General features: G+C 40.3%; 2 protein-coding genes across 3 annotated transcripts; one reads left to right on the forward strand and one right to left on the reverse strand.

Annotated features, from left to right (window-relative positions):
* Positions 1 to 2,112: 2,112 nt before the first annotated feature.
* LOC102717581 (type IV inositol polyphosphate 5-phosphatase 3) lies at positions 2,113 to 8,261 on the forward strand. Its single transcript, XM_015832706.2, has 10 exons — positions 2,113 to 2,361; positions 2,505 to 2,622; positions 3,570 to 3,641; positions 4,964 to 5,054; positions 5,253 to 5,357; positions 5,488 to 6,286; positions 6,587 to 6,771; positions 7,089 to 7,197; positions 7,288 to 7,430; positions 7,635 to 8,261. The coding sequence occupies exons 1-10, from the start codon at positions 2,179 to 2,181 to the stop codon at positions 7,855 to 7,857; spliced, it is 2,028 nt and encodes a 675-aa protein (XP_015688192.2). The 5' UTR covers positions 2,113 to 2,178; the 3' UTR covers positions 7,858 to 8,261.
* A 7,319-nt stretch (positions 8,262 to 15,580) lies between these two features.
* Positions 15,581 to 19,980, reverse strand: LOC102713685 (probable choline kinase 2). 2 transcript variants are annotated; one of them, XM_006644560.2, is made up of 7 exons: positions 19,353 to 19,980; positions 17,717 to 17,838; positions 17,431 to 17,626; positions 16,625 to 16,742; positions 16,469 to 16,516; positions 16,170 to 16,273; positions 15,581 to 16,061 (listed from the first exon to the last, which is right to left on the reverse strand). In XM_006644560.2, exons 1-7 carry the CDS (start codon positions 19,746 to 19,748, stop codon positions 15,966 to 15,968), a joined length of 1,080 nt encoding a protein of 359 aa, XP_006644623.1. In that variant the 5' UTR covers positions 19,749 to 19,980; the 3' UTR covers positions 15,581 to 15,965. The 2 variants fall into 2 exon arrangements, with proteins under 2 accessions (XP_006644623.1, XP_006644624.1); XM_006644561.3 differs by having other exon boundaries at positions 16,170 to 16,270; positions 19,353 to 19,974.
* Positions 19,981 to 23,980: the final 4,000 nt, after the last annotated feature.

The raw sequence follows: 23,980 nt of genomic DNA on the forward strand, positions 1-23,980 counted from the left end.
AATTGCACGAAAGAATTTTAATCAGACGCCCGGTACTACAGAACATGGTTTGTCTCCCTTCAGAAAAAGAGAGAGGAAGAGATGCCATGATGGTTTATTCCCCTATCAGCAGACCCGACTGGATTCTATTGTCTCAAACTGACCAGGTGATGCTTCGCTAAGAAAAAGAAGTAAACTTCCAATATAGTTTGAAAAATATAGTACAATTACAAAATAACAAAATTGCAGTGATAATAAGAGTAGTGGGCATGATGACCACCGTCTTTTGTATTGAAGAAAACATATGACCATGGTCTGATTCAGTGCTTCGACTTGTCATGCCATGAATTGGTAAACAAATATATTTCAGTACGATTTCAATGTAATATACTCCTCGTTTGATGGAAGATAGTGACACCGACTTGGACAAGAAAATGTTAAGAAGTTGGAAACATTTATGTTTGATCCATCGTGTCATAGCGTTCCTTTTTTTTTTCAGAAACGTAATCTAGTCAAAGTACGCCTAATACAAACAGAAGAAAAGTAGTATTGTTTAAGACAAATCATTGCAGACCGAATCTAGAAGAAACACGAACCAGGCAACCAGCTATACGCAAGTAGTACCAAACGTAATGACAATCGTAGTTATTGGTAGAAGAGCATTAATTGCACTTAGTTTTGATACAGCTGAATAATCTCAGACGAGACGACGAAAGATGAACTCCCGATCTTTTTGAAGGTCAATCATGGTAGAGCGTTCATTGGTTCGCTCTTTCTTGGTTGGCTAGCACGCCTGTTGTTTACGACCTTCGAGTTGTGCTCTGGGCCAGGCAACACGCCTTAATTATTTTACATCACTTGTGCAAAGTAACAATAAGCTACCAACCACAAGTTCTGCGTGATGCAGTATTAATATTTGAGTAGGCCCCATACTGTAGACTTGCTGGTATTACACGTAAAGCACTGTAGAAGGTAAAGTGGGGCAGGAATTCAAAAAATACGTGAACTGAACTGGTCAATTTTTTTCTCCCGTATATGAAAGTAACGAAAATGGTGGAAAAGCTTTTTATAACTTTATACTAGTGCTGCAGTGGTTCATTGTCTAAAAAAGTGCTGCTGCAATGGTTATGATGGACCAGTTGAAGGCTGCACCCAAAAGTGAGATGAAGCGAAGAGGGTAAACGAGATCTGGCAGCCAGGCAGGCAAGCAAACATCAATTGACATAGCTAATCCGGCTGATCGCTGTCAAGCTACAGGCAAAGCAACCTCCAAACCAAGCTGCTTTTGCGTGGAAACACGTGCATGCGGATTTGCTTAGAAAGATAATAGATATATACGCTGTGACCATGCTGGCAGCCACCGCCATGCATTGCCCACGCAAGCTCCAAACCTGCACGCACCGTCCATTTTTCACTCGGAAATGCATCACATCCTGAAAAAAAGAGTTAACTAGTAAAAATTCCCATCGACGAAATGACGATGCGAGGCAACAACCATTACAAACACGAGCAGTCGAGCCTATGCTCCGGCTACGCATTCGCATAACGGGATAGTTAAGACGAGTGCAGTACGTAAAGATCGTTAAAACTCTGCTGTCGGCAAGCATGTCAAAATTTCAATCACATCAAATGATCAAGGCTAATAAATCCGGTTCGCGCTAGAGGTAACGTACAACGGCGACGAGACGAGAGAAGAAAGCTACAGGTATTTTTCTTTTTCTCGCGTCGCGTCGAAAGAAGCTTCGCTGCCTGCGAGCGAGTGGTAGCGAGCGGCAGCCGTAGGCCCCGTAGCCCGTAGCCCGTAGCTGTAGTAGGGAATCCCTGTGAGGTGATGGGAGGATAAACCGGGCTCTCGCTCTCCGGGCCGGTTTGGCGCAGCTCAGGTCGGCACGAGGTGAACGCCCCGGTGAGGTGGGGGCTAGCTAGCTGCTCTCGAGCTACTGCCCCGAGCCACGTGGCGCCAAGCGGTGAGCACGCACGTCGCGGCCGTGATCCACCACCGCCACCGCGGGCGCTGGTACAAGTTGCTGCTGTGCACTTGTGCAGTCCACGTCCAATAATAAAGTTGTGCCGTTTTCCGCCTCGGCCCTCTCGATAAAAGAGGAACCGGAAAGGGAAGGCCGGGGAGGCCTTTCCTGCTGCTGTGTGCGCTAGCTGCGGTGTTCGTGGGCTAGCCGTGAGCCCGTGACGAGGGCGCGAATGGCCGGCGCCTCCTCCACCTCCGCGTCGGCGCGGGCCACGGCGCCGCCGCCGGCTCGCCCATTGCCTCCGCTCGGCGCGTCAGGGAGCCAGCAGGAGCCGGCAGCCACGGGGGCCCACCCTGCCGCCGGCGCCGGCGCCTCATCCCGGCCGATGCGGCGCAAGGGAAGGAAGCAGAAGCAGGTGGGCGCGCGCTAGCTACCGCCGTGTCTCTTTGTCGGATCGGAGGTTTCGTTGCTCGGTTTAGCGTCTTTTGGCGGTTTTTTTTTTTAAGCTTCGAGCCTGGGCTAACTGCTTCTTTTGGTCGGACGCGCGCCGGCATGCAGCTGTGGCCGAAGACGGTGCTCCGGAAATGGCTCAACATCAGGTCGCCGGAGTCCGATTTCAGCGCCGATGAGGGCGACGCCACCGGCGACGACACCGATAGCGAGTTCGAGTACGAAGGTGATCCAGACCCTACTCCTCTCCCTAGCACATGGGCTTCAGTATGACAATATTTCCAAAAAAAAAAAAAATTCAAAAAAAAATTCCCTGTGAGCTCAATAAAACTGTAAATGCATTCGGATTTTGATTCTGCCGCGGGCTTCTCGTCTCCAGAATTGATCTTTTTATCCATCATAATTATTTGGAAAGGGAAAGTTGTGGACTAGAAGAATGCATCGATTGGTTTGGTAGGTGGATGATTTTGCTTACCACCGATAAAAATGAGAACTTTTGACGGTTTCTTCTTTCAACATGAGCTGGTCCACTTAGCAATTTAGCACTGCCATATGAATTCTGGTATTTCGGGGGGAAAAAACAGAAGTGGAAGGTGAGTTAAGGAAATGAAATTTGGAGATGCCTTTCTGATCTAACCTCATCCAATTTCTTCTGCAAAAAATCTAAGTGAACGAGTCTCAGGTCTGACTGTGGATTGTGTTGTTGTTTTGGTTCTATGTGTTGGTGCATCCCCAACTCCTAGGCCAATCCTTTACTTTGTTTATTCATCCCTCTGTTTACATAGAACAAAAACAAAAATGGACGTTGAATTCAAAGAATGTGAAAAACAATGCTTGTTTTGTCTAATGAATTTCAAAACGACAAGCTTGCCCATCCTGTTCCTAAGCCAGTATATTCTATATTTCTGAAGGAAATAAAAAAAAGGGAAAAAAAAGACATGAATCTGACGGCAACAAACACTATTGCCGCACATGAAACAGGCAGCTTTAAAAAGGGGAAACAACAAATGTAATTTTTTTTTTGATAAATGTGCAGTTTTTCTCTCCACAAATTGGTTCCTCTTAGCAAGCTTGGTGTATTATGTTTCCTCATTTCTTGAGCTGTACTTTAAGTGTTGATTCAGCTAACCATGGCCAACCAAATTCTAATAATTGTTAAACTGATTTGTGCAGAAATGTGTGGTTGGGAGCGCCAGCTATACGATGAGGAAAGGAGACTTCGCGGTTTGGGCGCTGAGACAATTGGTATTTATTTGATTCACACAATTATTTGTGGCATGTTGCAGCATACATGTTCTTCATTGTACGAAAGTGGGAGCTAGAAACTGACAAAGCATCGCACGAAAACTTGAACTACATATCACCGACAAAATAAATTACTATATTAATAACGGTGGAAAACTTATTTTCCCCTGATGCACTGATGCTCATTTGCAACTTATTCTATGATTTCACTGGTTTTTCTACACTCTGAAATTTCAACCTGCCTGCAGTTGTTAGCTCATTCATTCACTCATTGTAAAATACTGTCACTTTTTGGACATACTAAGAGGTACTAGATATTACCCTTTTACTAATTTTGTATGAAAACCACTCTTAAGCACCTTTGGCATGCACATGTAGGACCGTAAGAATAAAGCCTACCAAATGGGCCTGAACGGTAGGAAAAACCAATCAACCAAATCTTTTTGTGAAAATAAAACAACCTCAAAAATGATGAATTAATCTATTGATATTGATTGCCCTTAAGCTGCTGGTCTGACCGCTCAAGATCAAGAGAACACAACTTGATGATAGATAAACTTTATTACATCAATATGTGTTTACAAAGTGTATAAAAAGGACTCATCTCAACTCGTAATTTTATCTCTCTTACTAATTCTCTATGGCTTTAACCCCTCGTCTATTTATACTAAAAACTCCATCACCTACTAGGACTCAATCCTGAATTTCCATATTCAATTACCTACTCTGCCTCCACAATGCTACAACAATAACTTCTCTTCCTTCTGCTTTTCCTCCAAAATTGTCCATGATTTTTTTGACACTTACACACACATTGTAAAGCCTGTTACTAACACCCCCCTACATGGTGGCCATCCACCGCGTGCCACCTTGTGTCCAACCTCATCACCTGGCATCCTTGACCATTCTAGACCTTAACTCCTCCTAAGCCTAGTCTCGATCATATCATTGATCGATGCTGACCTAAAATATCCTGACTTTAGTTTAACCATGTCATATGACATCCGATCGTGCTAGATCTCGATTCCTTTCCGAACCTAGTCTTGATCCCCACCATTGACCAATGTTGATCTTAAGTCACTTTGACCAATGTTGACTTTAAGTCACTTGCACACACATAAACAAACCAACCGTTTCTGAGCACATATATCGTAATTTGACCAACATTAGTTACACACCTCACACCAACACCATAAGTATTTTCTAACTAATTTCTTTGCAAAGGCAATTATTCATCACGGTATATTATCATGAATATGATCTTACACATCCTATCTGAGAAAGAACTACTCTTATGCACTGATAATGTGTAAAATCTGCAGATAGCCAAATGGAGAGTGTTCCATGCAGGCTTAATAGAAGACGCAAATCAGAGACCCTTCGTGCTCAGTATATTGACATTAAGGAACTCAGGCATGCATTTATTATCCCTTCAGATTATCTAAACTTGCTTAGTTGTTTGTTCACAGTATTTTCTGTAAGAATTTACTAGAGATAAGCTAAATGACTTGGGTTTGTTCCTTCATATATTTACTCCTAGTCTGGCAGCGAAAACCAACAAAATCTACCATGTGCTCTCACTATTCTTTAAAATATTGGTTTAATATGCAGGGTTTGCGTAGGAACATGGAATGTTGCAGGAAGACTTCCACCTGATGACTTGGATATTCAAAAATGGTTGGATATGGAGGAGCCAGCTGATATATATGTTCTTGGGTAAATCATTGTGTCCCATTTGATGCATGATATTGTTCTTTTATATCTTGTTACTTGTTAGTATTACACTATGACATTGTTTTAATCCTTCTTGTCTTTATCACCTTTAAAAAATGAACCTTTTTTTCAGATTTCAAGAAATTGTTCCATTAAATGCTGGGAATATATTTGGTGCTGAAGACAATCGTCCTGTCACAATGTGGGAACATATCGTTCGTGAAACATTGAATAAGATCAGTCCTGATAAACCAAAATATAAATGTCATAGTGATCCTCCTTCTCCATCAAGGTTCAAGCCTTCTGATGACGTGGAAGATGAGCTTGTTAGTGAGTCTGACAGTGAAGTTGGTGGGGAAGTGCACCCATGGAACGAACCAGTTTTTTTCGTTGATGATGATAGTATTGACAGTAGCAAATATGAGCACTCTTCTGCTCCTACTGAAACTACTATAAATGGAGACAAGTTCAGCAGGGCGCCCTCCATGAAGATTTTTGATAGATCGCAGAACTTAAGTTTTAAAGACTATATATCTAGTCTGGAAGAGCCAGTCCACCAAAAGATGTTAACTAAAACACTCAGCCACTCAGAAAGGCTTGGAATGATTTGGCCTGAACAACCACTGGATATATTGGCTCAGCATCTTCCAGATAGCACAAAACCATTTATTCCAGAGAAGGCTCTAAGGGCATGTATGTCTTTCAAATCAGTAAATGATTCCAGTGTGTTTCCTGAGGATAGTTTAGTTCGTGATTTAAACATCAAGAGTGCACTAGTAAAAAGGAAAAGACCATACTTCGTAAGAATAATTAGCAAGCAAATGGTTGGAGTTTTTATTTCAATATGGGTTCGAAGAAGCCTGCGGAAACATATTCAAAATTTGAAAGTATCAACTGTAGGCGTCGGTGCTATGGGCTATATTGGTAATAAGGCAAGTTTCCATGAATCACATCATTCTCAAGTCCTTAGCAATCCCAAAAACGGAGAACAATTTTTGTTTTTGAATAGTAGAAATGGTTTACACCTCCAGCCTTTGCCACTAGACCCAGGAAAAATTAACATTCTTTTATACTACATTTTGCCCTTATTGATCATGTTGTACTTTCGTTTAACACCCAGTTTTGTGCACTTTGGCCAGTTACCATCTCTTGTACATTTACTATGCATCTGTAAGTAGATGGTTTATCTAGAAAACAATGGGCTAAAATTTCCTTACTTGAACATGCTCCAGGGATCAATAGCCGTAAGCATGTCCATTTATCAAACACTCTTTTGCTTTATATGTTGCCATCTGACATCTGGAGAAAAGGATGGAGATGAACTAAAAAGGAATGCTGATGTGCAAGAAATCCATCGAAGGACAATATTTAATCCAGTTTCCAGAGTTAGCGTGCCTAAGACTATATATGACCATGAGTAAGTAAGCAAACTCGCAGCTCTCAAGAATCAACCTAAAGTAAAGTCACGGTATATCCATATTATTTGATAATTTTTGGAGATGATGATCAATATTTCAGTTTAGATTGTGTTTGACAGTTCACAGTTTATTTGTTTAAATATGATGGTATAGCAAGGGATAAATGATGGAAGTTCATCTACGCATATTACTCTATATTTGAAAATTACTGTTACTTCTCTAGTTCATTTAAATTTAATGTGATTAAGAATTACAGCAATATTGCTTTTAGTATATATAAATTTTATTAGTATCTATCTTTTTTTTAATATTTCAGAAGGATCATATGGTTAGGGGATCTCAATTATAGGATCAACCTATCATATGAAAAAACGCATGAATTCATAACCATGAAGGACTGGAACGGTTTATTTCAGAATGATCAGGTAAAGTTTTGGCAGCACCGCAGCGGTGCAGCATTCTTGTGAAATACTCCATACATTGATAGTACCTCACTGTTTTCTACTCTATGATAGCTGAAAAGGGAACTGAAGAAAGGGCATTTATTTGATGGTTGGACTGAAGGAGTTATCACCTTTCCCCCAACATATAAGTACAAGGTTAACTCAGAGAAATACACGAGTGATGAGCCAAAATCTGGAAGGAGAACACCTGCCTGGTATGCGAGTCTGTTCATTCATACCTTTGATCCGTGCACTCTTCATTTTCCTGTATTTTTGAACAACATTTTTGTTTTTACATGATTCACCTCATAAGATGATTATTTACTAAGATGTAAGTATTCAGGTTGTGTCGGAGGAAATGAGACTCTTAGTGGCAATGAGTGATGTGTGCTAACAAAAAACATTGTTTTCCTTCGCAGGTGTGATCGAATTATCTCCTTTGGTAAGGGAATGAGGCTGTTGGCCTACAGGACAGTAGATATCAGGCTGTCCGATCACCGCCCTGTGACAGCTGTGTACACCACCGATGTTGAGGTTTTCTGTCCCAAAAAGTTGCAGAGAGCTCTTACCTTCACCGACGCAGAGGTTGAGGACCAATTCTCGTTTGAGGAAGAAGGCACTTCTGGAATCTTTAGCTTTTGACTAGGACTAGCACCACGTACATTGGGGAACTAATCTAATGACATGTGATGCTTTTTCTGAAGTCTATTGCCGCTTAATCCTTTGCAGTCATGGCCTCTGCGCAATTTTCAGTATCCCTCTGCTCCCAATTAGCACCGTGTACATTCCCTTCCACACTCTGACCGTGTTTTGAGACCAGGGTGTGGCATGTTCTCCATTTTGGTTGGCTCTTGTGTGCCTCGTCTGACTCAGGGAGTTGTACGTAATAATGTCCACAGTGGCTTGTCCTCCATTTAGCTTTGTTCTTGTGTGCCTCTTCTTGCTCTGAGGAGTTGTACGTAATAATATCTTCTAACAATCTGATTGTAATTAACATTTGAACACGGCAGATTACTAATCAGATTGATTGTGGCATCATTCCGTTCGGCGGTTTTGCTATTTGTTCAGTTTTGAATCTATTGCTACCAGTCAGGGAGGAAAGCAGTGTAGATTGCTATCTATGTGCAGTTCAGCTCACTTAGGGTGCGTTCGAAGCTGACTAAGCCGCCCAGTTTAATCAGTGTACGTAAAAACGTACGTAAAACGAAGAAAGTTATTAGCACATGATTAATTGAGTATTAACTTTTATAAATTTGAAAAATAGGTTAATTTAATTTTTTAAACAACTTCCATATAAAACTTTTTATAAAAAATACACCGTCTAGTAACTTAAAAAGCATGCGTACGAAAAAAGTGAAAAAATTTACCCTCCTTTGGTTAGTTACGAACGGACTTAGGATGGATGGACTGCTCATGAAGTCGGAGTTAATTCAGAATCATTTAGGGATGGATTTTTATCACTCTCATTTCTTTCATGTCATCTAAATAATAAATATTTTTATTAAAAAATACAAGTAAATTAATACGGTATGTACTCTATAAACAGTTTAAATTCTACTTATACAATTATGAAAATGAATAAATTAAAATAAAACTAGTACGACCATAGCAAAGTTTATGGAGTAGGACAAGGCGACGTTTCTGGTGGGGAGCAGCCATGGGCCACGGCTGCCCGCTGCCCGTGACGCTAGGTGCGCTCTGCGCTGGGTGAGCGGATGCCCGGGTGAGTCGGGCTGGGTCCCCGTGGATTGGTGGACGCGGGGCTAACTGCCTCGTGCTTTCGTGTACCGTGCGGGAGGAGGGTGACGGAGACCGGCGGCGAGAGAGAGAGTTACGGACGCCACGGGTGGGGGCTTAGGGCATATACAATAGTAGTGTAGACAGCTGCAGTCTATAAGTTATATATAGACAAGGAAATAGACAAGTTGTACAATAGGATGTCTATTTAGCTGCCTCTATAATATTTAATGTATTATTTTCTATGTTTATATTTGTTACATGCAACCAATACATAAAGTTGCATGCAACCAAACCATCTTAGAGCATGGGACAGTGCTGTGGCCTCGCCACATGACGGCACAACCGTCTCCAAGCTGAGCAAGGTGTTTTCTATAAAAAATGTCGTCTTAGAGATGTCTCTGAGCTGAGCGTTGTACTTGCCCTTATCAGCAAGGGAGTTGCCGTAGAAGATGAATGACTACTCGGACAAATTGTGTGATATTATCTATATCTACACTTGCTGAGAAAATTGCTATTATGTCGTTACTGGGGACTAGAGTGGTTTCACTAAAATACTATTCCAAAATAAGGATCGACTACAATGCCACTCTAAAATAGGTTCAACACGCTAGAATACCTTCTCGGACAGATATGCCCTTGAGTTTCTTCTTCCGCATCCTCTTCCTTCTAACAGGTTACCACCCGTTACGGTTCCTGGTGTTCGTATCATTTAGGTTGACGAGGAGTTACATCTTTGGGTCAGAGTAGGGTAGCGACAACTGGTGGTCAAGGCGTCGCGGCTGCCGCCAACCTCTAGGAGTTGATACCTGCGGCATCGCAAAGGCGCGCCGCCGAGCAGGCGTTGGAGGCATAGGGCGTGTGTAGGTATACCCTGTTTGAGCTCGGTATCCCGAAACCACCCACGATCGTCCAGGATTTTGATCGTGCACAGATTGATAAACAGAACGGCTTCAATTACAATACCGGTATAATTTACATGAAATAACATACAAGAGACAACTACAACAGCTTTTAGGGGCCAAACGGCCAAACTCACACAACAGACTAACCTACAAGCAAAAGAACCAAACACAAAACCCAACTAAACCTCACAGGAACGCCTAAGAGCAGGCCGACCTAAAAGAACTCCTCGCCACAAAAGAACTCTTCACCTTCTGACGCTTCTTTGGCGAAGAACTGCTCCTCTGAACCACATTATATGCAAGGGGGGTGAGTACTGACGTACCCAGCAAACCACAAACCAAGAATACAAATAGAATACATGCAGGTAGTACAAGGATATAGGGTTTATCAAGATTGGTTGATAACAAGCCTATTATAAATAATTTTTCCCTATTTTCATAAAACAGTTTATTTGCAAACATTTATAAATCAAAGGTTTAAAAGGTAGCAATATAGACCACCATCATTCTTATCTGATTCCAATCCAGATTTTAATTATAAAAACTACTCATACCATAAGAAATAGGAATCACCCAATGACACATCTCCATTAACCAGGAGCACGGCGTATTCGAATACGATACGACTCTGCAGCGTCTGCCCAGCGTTACCCACACGATACCACGACTGGATCAGAGTCGAGATAATGGAACCGTTCATTAGTCCCACTTACTACTAGTACCGCCCAGTGGGATATCGTCCGTCCTAGCAGTCGGGCACTCGCTCGGCCACAAGCAAGACATAGTAGGGTCGCTGCTTTCACGGGTGCCACTGTTGTGAGATCATGTCAACTTGGCCCGCGGCCCCTTCCACATGTCCACTCCTATATGCTCCTAGAGCCTCTAACAGTCATTCGTATAGTGGGACCACGTACTAAGTTAAGTCCGATTACTCGGTCCTGTGGATGGGCGCAAACTATATCATTTTCCATGGCATAAGAGGGTTTTTATCCTTATATCCGGGGAAGCAACCAAATTAGCATAGCACATGCATAAAATAAACACAGTAATACATGTCATAGTATCCAGAACAACAACCTTCACCCGGAATCACCTTCCATATCACTCAAGGCAAGTGATTTATATCAAAACAATATTTTATGTAGCTCGATAGCGTCATCATGTGACGACGGGCACAACAGATGTATGTGTATAGAAGTTTGGTGGTATTATCCACTACAATGTTATTCTGAAGTATGCAAAGCTATACCTAGGTTATCAAGGTACAGGATGTAACAATTCAAGGTATTGGCTGTAATAACAAGTATATAAAAAGACAGTAACTAATGTAACAAGATTATTTGAAAGTAATAATACGCCAAAATAACTTTGCAAGTAATTAATGCATAAAATAACTAAGTGGTTCTCTACTTAGGTTCTCAAAATGATCAAAGGATGGTTTCGTGGCTTGCCTTGCACAACGTGGTCTTCTGAAGCTTCAACGTAGCCTTCAGGGTCCACGTCAGCTCCTGCAGGGTCGTCGACGGCTTCGGGTTGATCTATCGCGCACACACACGAATTAAAACAAACCAAATAAGCCTATAAACAAAATCTATAAATAAACGAAATAAACAAATAAAGAAAGGACAAAACTGGAGCTGAAAGGGATAGATTAACGATTCAAAGGGGTGTGAAAGGCTTCAAATGGATTTTAGGAATTTTTGGATGAATAGTAACCCTAGGTATAATTTAGGGTTATGCCTTCGAAATTTTAGATGACAACAAAACTATCGCCGTTGAATTTGGAATGACTCAAAGAGTCGGATGATGGTTTCGGATTTTAAATCCGGGATTTGAAAGTCAAGGAATTATTTAAACTGGAGAAAGAATTATTTAAATTTGGAGAAAAGGATAATTTTTGGATTTATTTTGGATAGAAAAAGAAATTAGGATGGACTCCAAATATTTTATTATTTTATTTTATTTTTTTTCATTTTTTTTCTTTTATTTATTTATTTTTCTTTTCTTATTTATTTTTTTTTCTTCTCCTCCTTTCTTCTTCCTTCGATCGTTCTCCTTCCTTCACGTTCTTTCTCTCTCTTTCACAGGATGGTGCCCGACCATGGAGGGCAGCCGGGCGGCCAGGGGAGCATGGCTACGGGACCAGGAGGCCGAGGGGGTTCCATTCCCCTAGATGGCGGCGCCCAGGACGGCGCCGGGAGGGCCGGCGGCGGTGGCCGATTCAGGCCGGCGGCGGCTGCCATGGAGGCACCGATTCCGGCGAGCTCCGGTGAGGTCAGAGGCTGGGGAAGGTTCAGGGGAGTTGTGCGGAGGCTGCTGCACGCCCAGGTGAGGCCGAGACATCCGGAGGTGGCGGCGCGACGTGCAGCCGATGTAGGACGAACAGAGGAGCAACGGGTGGCGGCGACACCGGTGGGTTCCGGCGGTGATTTGGCTCTGGAAAGTGAGGGGAAAGAGGTACACGAGCATGGCGAAGGTGATTGCTACCTTGATCTTGGAGGATGGCGATGGCAGCGGCGGATTTCGTGAAAAACGGCGTCGACGGCCGGTTGAGTCCGGCGGCGTCCTTGCGCCGGCTGCGACGAAATAGATGAAGATGGTACTCGCCGCCCCGAGGGAAGGATCGGAATGGACGGCTTTGTTTTCTCTGGGTCGTCGGCAGCGGGAGAGAAAGGATTGGAGAGGGAGGGCAAAAACGGTGGAGAGAGGCGGCAACCGAGTAGATGACGACGAGCTCGCTTCGAGTCGGTTCGGCCGCACTTCGAACGACGACGCGTGGCAACGGAGCAGCTACGTGTCCGCTGCCTTGGCAAGGCATCGACAGCAACGCGCATACGGAGAAGAAAACGGAGCGAGAGACTGTGCGCGCAAGAGAAAAACAAAGAAGATAGATGACTGGGTGGATGGATGGATGGATAGATTTAGTCTAAATAAATTAGACAATGTTTTAGAAATTTAAAAGGAATTTAGATGGCGACCAGTGGGAGCGAGAGAGAGTTGGATGGGTGAATGGATAAATGGCTGGACGGATGGATGGATTTGATTGGATGAATACACAAAATGGCGATTCGCGCGAGATCAACGACGAATCGGAACGAAAGAACTCGGGGAATTATTGTTTGAGATGAATTTAGAGGATTTGCGATATTTGGATGAAATATAAATATCCGAGATGTGGATTCGGACTATTTTGAGCGAATGTGATATTGTCCTGAATTTTTTTTAAAAATAATTTCGCAAAACTTTTACCCTGAGAAATCTAGTATGTTACAGCGTGGCCTAGAGCTAGAGCTAAGGATGGGCATGGGTCGACCCATGGGTAGTTTAGGGTCAGCTCTAGTTTAATAAAATGAACTAAGTTTCACCACAACATGAAATTTAGTTTTTGTAGTTGAACTAGAATCGACCCTAAAATACCCACGGGTCGACCCATGACCATTCCATATAGAGCATGGTGGGGCTCTCCATGGTGTGGATTGACTAGGGCGCACCATGTGAGGAGTTTGGTGGGACTGACGTGATGCAGAACCCTAGGAGCCATAGCTGAGTCAACGGCATCGTTGCCCGTGATGGCAAAAGGATTGCTCACACTCAGAGGAAGGTGTCAGGCTTGGTCTGAGCCGATGATGGTATAATAACTAGGGTTCCATTTATCCCCGAGGCACGATAATCGGTGATTATCACGATTATCTCACAAAAACCGCACAAATTCAAATTTGAAAAGTCAAAAAATATCGTCACGGTTTTTGCCTTCATATCGCGCGGTTTTAGACGTTATCGTGACGATATAGCGATCGCGGTTTGAAGCGATAATCACGTGGTTTCGGCCAATAAAACGTGCCGACATAAGCGATAATCGCACGGTTTTAGCTAAAATATATAGAGGCCGTTAGACATCGAAATTAAAGGGGAAATAAGGGAAAAAGATGGTGAGGCTTACGGTAAAAAGGAAAGTATACCTGAGTAATCGTAGAGTAAAAATGAAAAAAAAATTGGCATGACCTTTGCTAATAGTTCAAGAATTTAGTAATTAAGAATATTGATAACAATCACAAATTCACAATTCATGGTATGAAATAAGCATGCATATTATAACAAAGTCGGCAATCATAATATATTGATGTTCACAATAATAATCTAGTAAAGTCCACAACGACTAGAGGCTTAAGTCGACAAACATGACATAAAGTCCGTCATATAAACATAGTCAAGTACACCAGCCATGCGAATGAATGGGGAAAGGGAGAGAGATTTTAGATCATTTCACCGGCCGTGCATACATGGGAGGGTGTTATTCTCCCTAGTGGGTCAAGTTAGGCCAGATGCGCAGTGTAAAAAACATATTTTTCTCCAATTAACTCAAGTCAAGCCGTATTTTCTCAAAGTTACGAATGATTTATTGAGTTTTTTGAAAATTTTCTTCACATCTAAACTCAATAAATGTATATCTATCACATTGTTTTTTTCTTAATTTTCCATCAATTTTTTTTCAATTTTTCTGAATTTGGGCAGTTTTTCCCGGAAAAAAACCGTCCGAAACCGTTATCATTTCTCGGCGATATGCTCGATTATCACGATAATTGTGACGATTATTGCGATAAGAGAAACCCTAGTAATAACAATTTTCTCAAGCAGCTCCTAGCTCGTGGTGCATCAGAGAGGAACACTTGAACAGGAACATGGAAAATATAGAGAAAATTGCTAAATCAACACTCCAAAAATTGGTTTTGATTGAAAATGGCGTGGCTTGATTTCTTGGCATTTCCTCCATTTAATCAAAGTTCTTGTTTTTATTGTTTTGGCACATGAAATGATAGTAATGCCCATGGCTATTTTTTCTATTAAAGTTGCTTCCTACTCGGCAGTCGGCACCATTCCTTCCCAACGGGCTGCTTTGTTCTTTTTCACTTGATTAATGGTAATAGAAAATCGAGGAATCATTCCTTTCTCAGAAAATAAATTTCTTCACTTTTTTTAGTCTAGCAAAATCTTTGTAAAGTTCATGAAAAAGTATATAATGCAATGCTCATACAAAAATGTAGATCAAAATGAATACCTGATGCCATACTGTCATATATTTTACCTAAAGAAACATATTTTTCATATGTAGGACAAGACATAATGGTCATTTTAGGTAGTCGAACATGGAAAAGAAAACGAAAATGAATTGAAAGAAAGAAATGTCAGGAAATCAAGCCACACCATGTCTATAGTATTATTTAATGGAAACTAATATTTTAAAGTGTCAAAAAGTAGAAACCACTTATTGTAGTGTCAATTTAGCAATTTATTTCCATCTTATATTACGGGAAACTCTTTTAAATTTCAAAAAAAAAGAGAAAAAGTTATGGAAAAAATGACAAGATGGATCAGTGTGGTATATACCACTACACAAACATGCAAATATGAAATTTGACTTCTACAAGTTCAAAATAAATAAATAAATAAATAAAAGATTATGAACATACATATAGTAATCGGAGTTTAATTTATTCTTTTTCCTACCACTCACAAATGTCAAATTTAGATATGCTTATTTGTGAAGTAATATATCGTATATGAATCTATCTTATCATTTAAAAAAACATTACTATTTGAATGATAAAAAAAAACAAGGGGACATCGCTCTAGGGATGAGAATCCATTTCCTTATATTATCAACAAACTGACATAACAACAGTACATCTATATAGGCTATTTCTTCAACAGGGGAGTCATGTGTATGGTACAATAGACTCAATGGAGTCACTCTCTCGACGAAAGTAATATCCATTATATAACATATTTAGGTATACATAAGCTTGAAACTCAGCAGCATTAGCACCACACCGGTGTCTAGCTGGTCGAACAAACAACAAGCAACCAGGGGCCTTTTCTTCGCTGCCTTTCAGACTATAAACAAAGCAACCAAAACCCATAGCTTCCTCCTGAAGCTGAACCTTATGAAATTTCGGGATGAGAACTCCTGACCCCGAAACGGGTTTCTTCTAGTTGCCGTCGTCTTCTTTTCACAAACTTTCAGGGAGTTATGTGTCAGTAACGTTGCACAAGCTATGTGCAGCACAGGCCTTCAGGTACCACCTGACGCCGCGGATCATATTCAGCATTTCAAGAAGTTAAAAGTGCCTGCTTCTTCTGCCAGTACTGCTCGAATCTCTGCCTTGCATACTCCTTATAGTCGAAGTCTATATCGTTGACATGATCCTGCATAAGATGGAAGTCAGAAAATAGCACAGGTTTATAGTGACAGAATGGAGCTCCATAGTTCTATCGGGAAAAAGAAGAGAATGGACTTCTAGAATATGAACATACCGATATTATGCCCCAGAGGCCCCAAACTAGATGACTGGCAAGCGTGTATTTCTCAATGCTTTGCAGCAGATTCTCCACCTCTTCGGCATCAGGTTCGTCACCTACTAAACAAAATTGTGAGCAATCTTGTGAGCATATCTTAGCTAATTATTATATTGTAAAAAAGTAGGAGTATTCAATGGAAGTCAGGAATTAAATTTTGTAACAGAATTATTCCCCAAAAGAATTCCTGTATTAGAATATCATTGTAGTACCAAACAGATCTTCACATGATGATCGAAAAATGCATTTGTTCTTACCAGAATTGCTTAGGTACGTCTTCACAAAACGCTTCTGTTCGCCAGTGTCTGCCACAGGTACAAATAGCAAATAAGCAAGGCTGGCCAAGATCGTGTAAACTGATTTAAGTTCCAAAACAAAAGCAAACATCATGCACTGGTAGTATTTTCGGATACCTGGATATTTACTGTAGTCCAGTATATGTGGCTTCTCTGAATGGTAGTCTGCTGCCATCTCGCAGAAATGATTTGCGATGTCATACGCAACTGGATTGAAGCTGGCATACTCATAATCCTGTAAATACATGAGAAGAACGGATAAGACCAAATTGCCAACAATAAATGGAGCTTGTCATATATGTAAAATAAAAAAAAAAGAAGGATTCAGGTTTCCTTAAGAAACAGTCGTGACATATTGGCACACAGTCATACGAAGAAGAATAATAAGAAGAGCAAGCATCAGTCCTCAATATGGTAGGTAGTCTCCAAAACCAATCTGTCGTTTTTAGCAGAGCCGTGACAACTTAAAATATCTAGCGGAGAGGAAACACAACAAACAAGTTCAAGTTGTGTGGAAGGGGGAAAAGGGTCTGCGCTATTCCAACCGGTGAAGATGATACGCCAACTATCCCATTTCGCACAAGTCAAGAGAGCAGAACATAAAGGTTCTATAACTCCCCCCGTCTTTTTGCTTCTAAGCTTATAAGCTAAAATTTAAATTTTCAATCTTATATTTAAAGTTGATTTTGAGTTTTTTTTATCGTAGTTTATTTTCAACCGTGGCTTTTAAGCTCGCTAAGAACACGTAGTTTATTTCATTAAAAAAAGCCAAACATCACCCCCCTAAGACTACAACCGACATTCAATAGCCCCTTCCCACATTTCATATTTGCAAATAATAGATACAAGGAAAAAATAATAATATTGTAGCAAAAAAATTAAATAATAACACATGGACATTATTGTAAATGCATATTTCTCACAATGATAGTCAACATGTTGGTCTCTTCATCAATCATGATATTGCCATACTGAAGATCATTGTGGCAAAAACCAATCCCATAGTAATCCCCTGAAAATTCTTTCTCCAATGCAGCAATCTCGTTCTCCAGGCTACCCAGGCGGAATTCTTTGGATTCATCAGATGAACACAGGTTTCTCGCAGTTTTGAGCCAGTTCCTAGATAAACCATGGCCAGGTTAGTCTTATACTGCCTATTAAAGTTCCCAATGTATGAATTATTCATCTGAAAAAAAAAAAAGCCCTTACTTCAGTCGGTCCCAAATGAGCACAGACTTTGGGCCAGGCATGTCAAGGTTGTGGAATTCCCTCAGTTTTGAAGCCACCAGAGCTGAAATTTCAGGATCACGAAGGTCGGGTGCAGAAAGCGTCTGAAAGAAAGTAATTGCATTAGCTATTGTATGCTGACGTAACAGGTAAGATAGTTATGCCATCGTGATAACATTTCATTATCAGTAGAAAACTTGAGCAGAAAAATCTGACTGCAGGAGTATTACAACAAAATTCATTCTTTTTTTTCCTTTTGTTCATTCAAGAAAACAACAAAAGTTGTCCCTTTTATGAGCGTGACACACGTAGTAAAGCAAAAAAATGAAGAATCCAGAAAGTGCTTCGGCGCCTCTGTTAGTTTTTTTTTTCTTTTCGAATAAGAACAGCAATAGGTTAATTCACTTTCTAAACAGATTCCAAAATGGAATTAAGTCATGCATATTGTCTACATCGACTTCATCAGCACAAACTTTACACCGATTTCATCAGTTCTGCCAATTTAGTCAGCTACCTTACTTTCTCAAGTCCAGCAAGTTGTCTTCAATCAACGGTACTCTGAGAGAGACTTTTCCTTTTATCTTATGGACAATTGTCAATCCTACATGATTAATTCAAACGAAAAAAGACATATTTCAACCGAATTATTAATACCACCACCGACTACAGGAAACAGTCAAAGGGAGAAAAAAAATCAGTTGTTGACAATACCCTTACGAACATTTGGAGATAACTAGCGTGGCTATAAACAATTCTAGTTAAATAGGAAAGATCTTTGACTATAAGGGCATGAAGAGAGATTTTATGAAATGATAGATAAGAAAGGTCTAAGGAATTGCAGATTCCCACGGCAGAACCTTCAGAAAACGATAACCAACCAGACTGCAAGAAGTTGGCGTTTAGATTGAGAAAATTTTTGGGAAAAGTGTCACGTCAAATGTTTGACTAGATGTTGAAAGGGTTTTCAGACACAAATGAAAAACGAATTTCACGGCTAGCTTGGAAAGCGCGAGACGAATCTTTTGAGCCTAATTAATCCGTTATTAGCACATGTTGGTTACCGTAGCACTTATGGCTAATCTTGGACTAATTAGTCTCAAAAGATTCGTCTCAAGATTTCTTCCATAACTGTGCAATTAGTTTTTTTTGGTTCCTCTATGGTTAATACTTTATTTAGATGTCTAAAAATTCGATGTGATGTTTTTGGAGAAAAATTTTAAGATCTAAACAAGGCCTAAATAACTTGGAACAGTGCCGGTAGAATCTTGAAAAGTATCAACGAGACTATCATTAAGCCTAAATTGCTACGAGATCAGCCCAATAATTTACCAGTACGCAAGAACAAACTCGAAAACCTGCCTAATTCAGGGGGAAAAACAACACGAACGCGGCAAAACCAACAAAGTTCGTTTGTCCAAAGTACAATCAAAATCCCCTCAAAATCCTTACCCAATTCCAGAGTTTAAGAGAGGCACATGGAAATAAACAGAGGAAAACGAGAAATACAAAGGGAGAGAAAGATCGGGAGGAAAAACACAACTAGAAATCGTGGAGCAAGCGCAAGAAAGGCTAGACAGTTTGGCTACAGCAGCGCGGGATGATACGCATGTGCACCTACCCTTGCGTGGATGAACTCCTCGACGCGGCCGTTGGGGAACCGGCCGAGGAGGCGGGGGCCCTGGCCGTGGCGGGACATGCACTCGAAGGTGCGGACCTCGTCCTCGCGGTCGAAGAAGAGCTCCACGCCGTCGCCGTATATCCGCACGAGCACCTTCCTCACATCCCTCTCCCTGGCCGGCTTCGCCTCGCCGTCGGCGCCGTTGAGCCAGCGCACCTGGTAAACCTCGTTGGTCATGGCGCCCTTGAGCGGAATCACCTGCAGCGCCCTGCAGTCGGTAACGTCCGCCCACGACGCCGCTATCTCGTGCAGCAGCCGCCGCGCCTCCTTGGGGATCCGTGGCTGCGCAGCCTCCGCCGCCCGCTGGCCCTGGCTATGGTTCTCGATCGCCACCATCCTCGCTAATCACGTCCTTTTCCCTTAAATTTCCCCCCCTTTCTTTCGCGCGTGATCAAGAACGGAGAAAGCTAAAGCTAGTGGGTAGAAATGAGAAGAAGAATGCCAAATTTATCTTTTTTTTTTGCTCTATTTCTCTTTGATTTGGATCTCTTCCGAAACGAGATTAGAGAAAGTGTTGCAAGTAACAGCGAGTTTTCCTCTAATCTGACCCGCTATGGTATTCTCCTTCGGGGATCCAGGAATGGGCCGCGTATAAATAGAGTGCGTTGCGCGGCACTTTGCTGATGCCCCCTCCAAGTTTTGTGTATTTTATGTACCCAGGACCTGCCTTGGTCAAACAACTCCGCTGCTTGCGTTGCTCTTTGTTGCTTAGCTTTTTTTTTTCGTTGCTCTTTGTTGCTTAGCTTTTTTTTTTTTAAATCTCTTTGTTGCTTAAGCTAGTTTTCAAAATTTTTCTCCAAAAACATCGCATTAAATTTTTGGACACCTAAATAAAGCATTAAATATAGATGAACCAAAAAACTAATTACACAGTTATAAAAAAATCTTAAGACGAATCTTTTGAGCCTAATTAGCCAATCATTAGCCATAAGTGCTACACTAACCAACATGTGCTAATGACGGATTAATTAGGCTCAAAAGATTCGTCTCGCGGTTTCCAGGCTAGCCATGAAATTTGTTTTTTCGTTCGTGTCCAAAAATCCTTTCTGACATCCGGTCAAATATTTGACGTGACACTTTCTCCAAACTTTCTCAATCTAAACACCACTTTAGCTGAAAGGCTTACAAAGTCACTCCTGTGTCGCCAGCAACTTCTTGTACGGCTTACAAGATACTGTACGTAAATTTTGCAAAAGTTTTTTACGACCGAAATTTATCTGCTGATTATTTTTATAAAACGTATTGTTATTGCTTATAAAATACATATACATTGTTTAGATTTTTTTTAAAGAAGAGTACCTATATACTCAACTTATAAGTGTTGACACGTTATATATGAATTTAAAGAATATTTTTTACTAATATTTTGCAATGGTGAGAGTAGTATTTTTTTTACACACGCTCACCACCTCCCATTCTCTTTTTTGGTTTTATAGCGGACCAAAACTTTTAGATAAAATTCAGAAAATAACATAATACTACCTCCACCCCTAAATGTTTGACGCCGTTGACTTTTTTATAAACGTTTAACTATTCGTCTTATTCAAAAATATTTGTCAAATATGTAAAGCTATATATATGCATAAAAGTATATTTAACAATAAATAAAATAATATAAAAATAATTAATAATTATGTAAATTTTTAAATAAAATGAATAGTCAAACATATATAAAAAAATCAACGGCGTCAAATATTTAGGAAATGAGAGAGTAGTATTTTTCTTGACACATACTCACCACCTCCATTCCTTTTTTTACTGTCATATATAGTTGACGAAAAATTTTAGATAAAAGCAAGAAAATACAAGCGTTACTGGGAGTCAACTATCGATACAGAATTTCCAAAACTGTCTACCAGGTGAGCAAAGTAACCTTAGGATGAGTTCTTCTGCTGTTTCAGTTACCGACATGTTACACGTCGTAGTGAATTAATATATGATTAAATAATTATAGTCGTAAAAACTTAAAAATAGATTTATCTTTAAAGCAACTTTCTTATAGAATGTGTGTTGAAAAAAATACCGTTTAGCCATTCAGAAAGTGTGTTTACGGAGAGTGAATATGAGTTGGGTAACTTGTAATTCCTGCTCATGATGCCCCTATGCCGAAACAAACTGCCTACGATATTACCGTAGAGTTTCCCCGTGTCGTATCGTCCTTAAATGTCCTCCAGTTTATTCTCTGGTGCTTTTTTCTGACATTCTCGTTAAGAGCACGCTCAATATCTCATCTATCTCATACTTTATTAATAAAATAGAAAACGAATACATCCTCCTTTTTTGCCATAATTCATATGGAGAGAGAGAAACTTTGAATTTAGAGTTTTTCACTCCCACTCTAATTGGAGATACAAAACTGTCTCTTAAGTATTATATGTAGAGACAAAATGGGTGATTAACCTATATTGATAAAGTATAGTTAGATGTGACACAAAGGACATAATACGAATGATATATTAGAGTACAAGCAGATGCGAACAAAAAAAATCTTTCTACGAACGCTATTCAAATGAATATATGAAGAAACAAATTTGAATGAATGGTTGGACATGGGTGGTGTTCTTTTAGCTGATTATTCTTAGCTTTTTTTCCAAACCATTAAACGGAGTGTTTTTTTTAAAAACTTTTTATAGAGAAATTCATCATCTCACCTTTTAAATTAGATTTTTATCTATATCATAAGTTAATTCCATCGTTTATACCTTTAGATAGCTTCACAAAATCAGATAATCTTTTATATTTTATCATTCAATAAAAAACAATTGATATAAGGGATTTAAAATTTGAGGACTCGTTTGATCACAGTAAAGACTATAATGCGACAAAGAATGAAAAGCGGGGACCTATCTATATCTATTTATAACATTTTGGAATAAAAGGAACAATGTCGATCAATATGATGGAGTCAAGTATCCTACTGTCCTCGTTGCAGAATAATCCAGCTAACAGAAAAAAAAGATTTGCTCCGGTCCAACAAATGTATCTCGAGATACCAAATCATTTTTTATCATTGAATCTAGGTAAGTAGGATGTATACTGTTAGTTCTAACGATCAGAAATGATTAGTAACTTGACAGAAATGATTAGTAACTTGACGTATTTTTCGTTGGACTGACCCAGACCCATATATGCCAGGCTGGCCGAACCAAGGGCACATCCTCCATTCTTTCAGATGTCAGGGTCTATGCCAGAAAAAGGCAACAGAGGAACGAGCCAACGCATCCCGCTGAACCTAACAGATTGCGCCACCTGTACGGACCACGCCTCGCCACGGCAGATCCCGTGTGGAGGTGGGAGCGGCGACAGGTCCGCGTCCACTCTGGCCGCCGTGTACCGCTCAGGTACACGGCCATGCAATCTGCGTGGGCAAATTCGTCGCCGTGTTTGCTCCCAACCAGCGTTTTAATTTTTTACAACACAGTTAAATTTTAGAAATTTATTTTGATTGTCTTATATAAAAGTTTTATTATAAAACATATAAAATTATAAGTCATATTTAAAATACTTTTATAATAGAATGATTATAAGTAATTAATAAATATATAAATTTTTAAATAAAACAAATAATTGACCATAAATTTAACAAATATAATATAATAATCGATTTTATAAAGAAGTAGGGCGTTTTTGTCAAATCCACGTCGCCGACCTTATCCGATATATATAAACAAGTAGCAGTATATAGAAACAAATTAACGGATAGCCGATCGATATTGACCTCTAACACTTTGCCTCTTTGCCAGCAACATTTGGACCCACGGGCCCGTAAGGTATGGCTCCATTTTTCGCACACGGCACACACCAGCTTTGCCTTTTGGAGATTTGGGCGCGCTTGCTAATGTCATATTGACATGGTGTTGCTGTTAATACATCATCACTCTGTCACTACATAGTCTACATTTCAGTGTTGCTTGTGTTGCATTAGAGAGAGAAAAAAAACATCTCCAAATGCCCGTGCGAGTGATGGCCATTACACACCAAACAATATGACCTTTACCAAGTAACATGCTAACATTACGGGGTGTTTAGTGGGTGAAATGAAAATTTTTACGTATCACTTCAGATGTTTGACCGGACATCGAAAGGGGTTTTTGGACAAGAATGAAAAAACGAATTTCACGGCTGACAAGGAAACTGCGAGACAAATCTTTTGAGCCTAATTAATCCGTCATTAGCGTATGTAGGTTACTATAGCACTTATGGCTAATCATGTATTAATTAGGCTCAAAAGATTCGTCTCACGATTTCTCACATGACTGTGCAATTAATTTTTTGATTTATCTATATTTAATACTCTATTTAGGTGTCCAAAGATTTGATGTGATGTTTAAAATTTTTGAAACTAAATGGGGTCTATATATCATCTAAAAAAAGTACTCGCATTATATAAGGACACGGTGGTATATGAAAAATATTACTAGTTTCAGTGTACATGATCCTCCTGCCTCTCGATGGAATATAAAAAAAATGTTCTTTCATGTAGGGGCGACAAAATATACAAATGCTTTGCTATGGATCACCTGCTAGTTAATTCAATAAAAAACTATAAGAGCTCGATCTTTTTGTTT

The sequence above is a fragment of the Oryza brachyantha genome, chromosome 1 (assembly GCF_000231095.2).
Source record: "Oryza brachyantha chromosome 1, ObraRS2, whole genome shotgun sequence".
In the NCBI taxonomy this organism is placed as follows: domain Eukaryota; kingdom Viridiplantae; phylum Streptophyta; class Magnoliopsida; order Poales; family Poaceae; genus Oryza; species Oryza brachyantha.

Excerpts from the sequence above, each read along its gene's own strand:
- LOC102717581 (XM_015832706.2), top strand. The coding sequence starts at position 2,179 with ATGGCCGGCGCCTCCTCCACCTCCGCGTCGGCGCGGGCCACGGCGCCG. Across the intron at positions 2,362-2,504 it reads AGGGAAGGAAGCAGAAGCAG|CTGTGGCCGAAGACGGTGCT; the intron begins GTGGGCGCGCGC and ends GCCGGCATGCAG. Across the intron at positions 6,772-7,088 it reads AAGACTATATATGACCATGA|AAGGATCATATGGTTAGGGG; the intron begins GTAAGTAAGCAA and ends TTAATATTTCAG.
- LOC102713685 (XM_006644560.2), bottom strand. The coding sequence starts at position 19,748 with ATGGTGGCGATCGAGAACCATAGCCAGGGCCAGCGGGCGGCGGAGGCT. Across the intron at positions 16,517-16,624 it reads GGACTACAGTAAATATCCAG|ACACTGGCGAACAGAAGCGT; the intron begins GTATCCGAAAAT and ends TACCTGTGGCAG. Across the intron at positions 16,062-16,169 it reads GCCTCTGGGGCATAATATCG|GATCATGTCAACGATATAGA; the intron begins GTATGTTCATAT and ends CATCTTATGCAG.